Consider the following 6,000-nt stretch of genomic DNA (forward strand, 5'->3'; position numbering starts at 1 on the left):
AGGAAAGTTTCCCGTGGCTGCCAGCCCTCTACTTTAGGAAAGTTCCCATCGAGAGAGCCAGGCCTCTCCCACTTTGGCTGCAACCCCAGTGTCCCTGGTTTCTTAAGAGACATTGGGCCCCTTGGGAGAGCCAGTTCCTTCTGGCCTTGGCCTCACTTCTCCCATGCCCCCGATAGCCCAGTAGTCTTCCCCCATCACAGATCCATCTTTTTTTGTGACTCCACTTGGGCCTACTTCACTTAGGACACTTAGGACCAGAAAAATTACAACTCCTGTAAGAATTTCTTTGTCCGCCAACAACCCATGAGGCTAGCCGGGATGAGGGGGGAGAGACGGAAGCATATCCACACGGCGATGCCTGGGCAGCGACAAGGCCAGAGAATTAGGAGGCTGGCTGCTGCCACACCACTGCCCTTCTCTCTCCAGACCCAGGGCTCCTCCTCAACTCCACCCCCTCTTTCTAGAATCCCATTTTAGCGCTACTGACAGGACACGTCATCCCAGCCCCCCACATAGGGAAGTGTCCTGCTATAGCCATGCTTCCTTTGGAGCTGAGTGTCCCTGCGTCCTGATCCTGGCTCTGCCACCTGTTAGCCGGCTGACCCCAGGCAAGGTCTTCCCTCTCCAGTGTGAAATGGGGCTCAAATCTAGCTGATGAAGGTGAAATGGGTAACTACGTGGCACTTAGTAGACTTGTAGTACCTTCATTCTACTCATGTGTTTATTGAGCACCAACACGTGCCAGACACTGTTCCAGGCACTGGGTATATAGAGACAAGACAGGAGCTCTGCCCTCGTCAAGCCACACCTAGTGCAAGAGACGAAACAAAGTGTTGAATCTGTTCATTATGCACCGTTATGAGAAGTGCTGGGGAGAAAAATAAAACAGGGTAAGAGGACAGGTAGAGAGGAGGATGGGTACCATTTTAGACGAGGTGGCCAAGGCAGGCCTCTCTGAGGAGATGACATTTGAGCAGAGTCGGCAGTGAAATGAGGGAGTGAGGTGGGTGGTGATCTGGGGTCAAGTGCTCCAGGCAGTGAGAACAGCAAGCTCCCAAGCAGATGTTGGAGGAAAAGCAAGGAGACCCGTGTGGTGAGTGTGCAGCCGGGAGGGAGGAGCAGGTTCCGCGAGACCTCGCTGGCCGTGGTGAGGAGTGAGGGCTTTATTCCAGGTGTGATAGGAAGCCTTGTGAAGGCTGAGAGCTTGGGATGAGATGGGAAGGAGTGACATGGCCTGAATGGAGGGACTTTTTCTAGTGGTTTTCCCCCCATACATCGTAAACTATCTGGTAGGGGCTGCAGCTTCGGTGTCTCTGCTGTTTCCCTGATGGCTTAATAAACACTCAGGAGTCTTTGAGTCATCTTGGCAGTTTGGTGCACAGGGCACTCTGCTAGGTACCAGGATGTGAGCAAAAATGACACTGGCTTTCTAAGTGCAAGGGAAAGCTGTTGGAGGACTTTAAACCCAGGCGTGCCGTGATCTGATCTATGTTTTTAAAAATCCTCTGTGTGGAGCATGGACTGAGGGGGCTTGTCAAGACCAGAAGGAAGGCCAGGCACACATCACAGTGAGCAAACTGGCCTGGTGGAACTTGGAACCAACTGGTCTGAGGGAGCAGCCACCACTCAGCCAGTTGGGACCAGGTGGAAATGAGGGCCCACCTTCTTGGTGGAGAGGAGGAACATGGGCCCTGGGACCAGCAGGTGATCCATTCACACTCTAGATACACACCTCCCTAGGCCCAGAGGCTCCTGGTCTGTAAATGGGAAGAGAGGGTCTGTACTGCAGCATTGTTGGGAGGATTAGAGGACAAATAGGGAGCAAAGCTGACTCACTAAAGGGTACTGCAAACCCCCTCTCCCTGCCCCACAGGCTGGCTCCGCCCTGGGCTGGGTAATTTAACCCACAGCCCTACCTTCCCCATATCATGTGCTTCCCTCCTGACTGGCCTCAGGGCTGAAGGCTGTTGCTCACCTCCTCCTGGGCCCAGAGTCACGCCCCCTGGAGGCAGGCCGAAAGACATGGACAGGGCCTCCTAGATCCTGTCCCAGTCCTGCATCATCATTGCTGCCCCTCTACTCTGCCCCGCTCTGTCTACCCATCACTCATCCTGGCCAGAGGCTCCCTCCAGAGGGAGAAGGAGCCTTTGGCTCATAATCCCCAGACTTGACCTGCCCCTGAATCACTGGGAATTTAGCCCCATCTCCTCTCCCTCCCTGTCCCCTCCCTGTGTCACAGCAGTGGGAAGGCTACTCACAGACTCAACTCCATGCTCCCCCTCTGCTTCCAGACCACACATGGGCCAGCTCTCGATCACCACTTTACCCTCTTCTCCCCTGTCCCCTTCTTTCCTGCCCTCTGCTCCAGCCACCTAGCCTCCTGTCACCTCCCTGCCCCTGCCTATCTCTTTCCCGCAGCTTCTCCAGTACCACTTTTTAGCCAGCTCACCTTGGACAAAGCTCCTTCCCAGCTTTGCACCTGTTATCTCAACAATAATGTGTGTTGGTCATCCCCAGCTGGGCATCAGGAAGAAGGGCTGCCTTTATTTTTTTTTTTTTAATTTTTTTTTTCAACGTTTATTTATTTTTGGGACAGAGAGAGACAGAGCATGAACGGGGGAGGGGCAGAGAGAGAGGGAGACACAGAATCGGAAACAGGCTCCAGGCTCTGAGCCATCAGCCCAGAGCCTGACGCGGGGCTCGAACTCACGCACCGCAAGATCGTGACCTGGCTGAAGTCGGACGCGCCCCAGAAGGGCTGCCTTTAACCCTGTATCTGGCCCAGAGGAGGCACGGATGGCTATAGTTTTTCAAATCATCATTGCAGCAGATGGCCCCCTTCTCCTACCCTCCATGTTACTGTCAAAGGACTCAAATAGCACCTTCTCTTCTTCTCCCTGCAGGACACTTTTGTGGAACTCTACGGGAACAATGCAGCGGCCGAGAGCCGGAAGGGCCAGGAGCGCTTCAACCGCTGGTTCCTGACAGGCATGACTGTGGCTGGCGTGGTTCTGCTGGGCTCACTCTTCAGTCGGAAATGACCAGACACTGACCACCCACTTACCCTCCCTGCCCTACCCTGCCCCCACCACATCCCTTTATCCAGCAACCATTGCCACCAGGAGAACCACTACATGCAGCCTGTGGCCACCTACCCATCACAGGGTTGGGCCTAGACCTGGTCCCCTGCAATTAGTTTTCTAGAAATCTACCATGCTTCTGTGAAAGCCGCCTTCCCCACACCTCTGTTCTCCTGGCCTCAGAACCCACAGAGTTTCCCCAAAATCTGCCCCATGGAAGCTGGCAGGTGTGGGGGTGTATGTGGTTGGGGGCTGGAGGGCCCTGCCTGTTTGGTGGAACCCCCCAACCCCTTAGCCTCCCTGAGAATGCTTTCTTGCCAGGGAGCTGGAAAGTTTTCTGACCCTTTTCCCCAGGAGAGACTAGATTGCCTTCGTTTTGATGTTTGTGGCCTCAGAATTGATCATTCCCTATCCCTTCCAGGATCTAGGTCCCCTTCCTATCATCCCCACCTTCCCAAGAGCCACTTAGGGGCCACTTTTGACTAATTAGGGATTCAAGCTGCTTGGGATAAAGAAACAAGGACCAGGACCCCCTCTCCACCTCTGGCCTGGCCAAAGTCCCTGACCCCAATCCCAGTGTCCTCCAGAGGCCTCTGGCTAGAGGCCAGCCCCACCCAGGGTGGGGGGCTGTAGCTGCAGGAAGCACCCCATGCCAAAGCTAGGGTGGCCCTTGCAGTTTAGCACCACCCTAGTTCCTTTCCCCTTCCTTTCCCTTGGCTCCCATGACCATTACTAAGGGACCAACTGGGCCCGAGGCAGGTGCCCCAGAGCTGTTTATGGCCTCAGCTGCCTCACTTCCTGCGAGATCAGCCTGTGGCATCTTTGCCTTGGGCTGCTGCCCACAGAGTTCAGGGGTTCGGGGGCCTCGGCCCAGACGTGAAGGGGAGCTACAGGGAGCAGCTGTGGGAGCCCTAGAGTCTTCCCTACCTCAGGCAGGAAGGGCAGGAAGGAGACCCTGATGCACGAGGTGTAGGTGGGGGTGGCTGGAAGGGCCAGTCCTACCTGGTCAAACAGGTGTGTGCCCCACCCCCATTCAGCCTGGGTCACCAGGCTGCCAAGGTCAGAGTGGCCTGGCCAGGAGTCCTTCAGGCCTCCCTCTACTCCACCCATGGCCTGTCTCATCCCCGGGGGTCCCGGCCTACCCCTAGCCATCCCAGGCTCTCTGCTGTACATATTCAAGACTAGTTTTTATTCCTTGTGAAGATGATATACTATTTTTGTTAAGCGTGTCTGTATTTATGTGTGAGGAGCTGCTGGCTTGCTGTGCGTGTGCACGTGGAGAGCTGGTGCCCGGAGACTGAACGGCCTGATGCTCCCTCCCCTCCCCTGGTCTGGGGAAGCCAGCTGGGGGTCCTGGCTCCTTAGGGGCAACTGTTTCCCCCCCCCCCAACTCAGCCCCCACCCCACACTTGTTCCAGCTCTTTGAAATAGTCTGTGTGAAGGTGAAAGTGCAGTTCAGTAATAAACTGTGTTGACTCAGTGAGCAAAGGACCTGGGCTCTTGTGTGCCCTGGGCTGGGGAAGGAGGGGCTGTGCGGCTGGCTGCTGGGCAGGGGTGCTGCAGGGGAGCTCCCTCTGGGCTTGAATCTCTCCACCTGCCATTGATGGAGTTTTTATTGAGTGCCTGCTGTGTGCCGAGCCACTGGGGCTGTGTGTGAACAGGATGGACACAGTCCCTGCCCCCAGGAACTGACATTCTAGGGGAAGAAACAGCCACTTGGCAAGTATTTACTGAGGCCTGCCTGGCACAGGCACAGTCCTAGAGCCCTGGGGATTCTGCAGTGAACAAGGCCCTTCCTTTATGGAACTCCCATTCTTGGGAAAACAGACAAATACAAGGATGGGTCTGGCTGCTGGAGGGCAAAGGTGGAATCTGGGTGACCATGAGGAAGAATGGCAAGACTAATGAAGGACCTAGTGGGGAAGGAGGTAGGAAGGAGTCAGACTTGAGGTAACATTTTAATGGTAGATCCCACAGGATTTACTGATGGATTAGAAATCGGTCAAGAAAGAGGAATCAAGGGTGATTGGGGAGTTTTTGGAATGGTGACACCATTATAATTACAACAGTGAAGCACATTTCTGAGGCCAGTGCAACTTAAGAGGCTCATAGTGAGTGCCCCAATAGTATTTAATGTGGAGCCTGAGCTTGTCTGGGAGTCAGGAGTCAGGGAAGGCTCCCTAGAAGACGAGGTAATGAGATCTAGGGCTGGAAGAATGTAGGAGTTAACTAAAAGAATGGGGGAAGCAAGAAGAGTGGTCCTGGTGAAGAAGAAGCAAGTGCACAGGGTGAATAAGTTTTCTTCAGGCTGAAGGAAAATGGGTGTGTCGAGTTGAGAAGGCCTCCTGGGTCAAGGTGATGCCAGAGCGGTGGGATGTGGGGGCTGCACTTGATCCTGAGGGCAGTGAGAGCCAGAGGGAAGTTGTCAGGGAATGATATGCCCCCGTAGGGCCCCAAAACACCCTCTGGCAGCTGTGTGGAGAAGGTTCTGGAGGGGAGCAGAGTAGAAACCTGGAGACCAGTGAAGGAGCCATGGTTTGATTAAGGTTCTGGTTCTCAGGGTGGGCAAGTCAGGTGTGTTTCCTGTATCACCCTTCCTGGGCTTGTGACTTTGGGCAAGCTACCTACCTTCTCTGTGCTCCAACTTGCACCTCCGTAAATGGGATTGATGGCAGTACCCATCTCACACGACTGTGGTCCAGATTGAATGAAATAACCCAAAAGAGCTTGGGGGAGGCTGGTTGAGGGAGTGGGGAGGGTGCGGCAGCGATGACCCCACCATGGGGCGGGCTTCCTATACAGTTCCACCTGTAGCAGCCGAGGTCCCGAAAGGGTCTGGGAAAACGAGGACTCTATGGGCGGGCGCTCCAGCCGGGGACGGAGCTGGAGGCGGGAACCTGCCTCGGACGCTCCGCCCCTC

At 55.1% G+C, this 6,000-nt stretch overlaps 1 protein-coding gene across 4 annotated transcripts in view; it reads left to right on the plus strand.

The window, feature by feature from the left end:
* BCL2L1 (BCL2 like 1) overlaps positions 1-4,568 on the plus strand; it is a 49,063-nt gene extending 44,495 nt beyond the window's left edge. For all 4 annotated transcript variants that reach the window (XM_032592588.1, XM_030309850.2, XM_030309851.1 and 1 more), the window contains exon 3: positions 2,904-4,568. In XM_032592588.1, the coding sequence (XP_032448479.1) occupies positions 2,904-3,041 (138 nt within the window). In that variant the 3' untranslated portion in view covers positions 3,042-4,568. The remainder of the gene's footprint in view (positions 1-2,903) is intronic.
* The last annotated feature ends 1,432 nt before the right edge of the window (positions 4,569-6,000 follow it).

Source organism: Lynx canadensis, chromosome A3 (genome assembly GCF_007474595.2).
Source record: "Lynx canadensis isolate LIC74 chromosome A3, mLynCan4.pri.v2, whole genome shotgun sequence".
In the NCBI taxonomy this organism is placed as follows: domain Eukaryota; kingdom Metazoa; phylum Chordata; class Mammalia; order Carnivora; family Felidae; genus Lynx; species Lynx canadensis.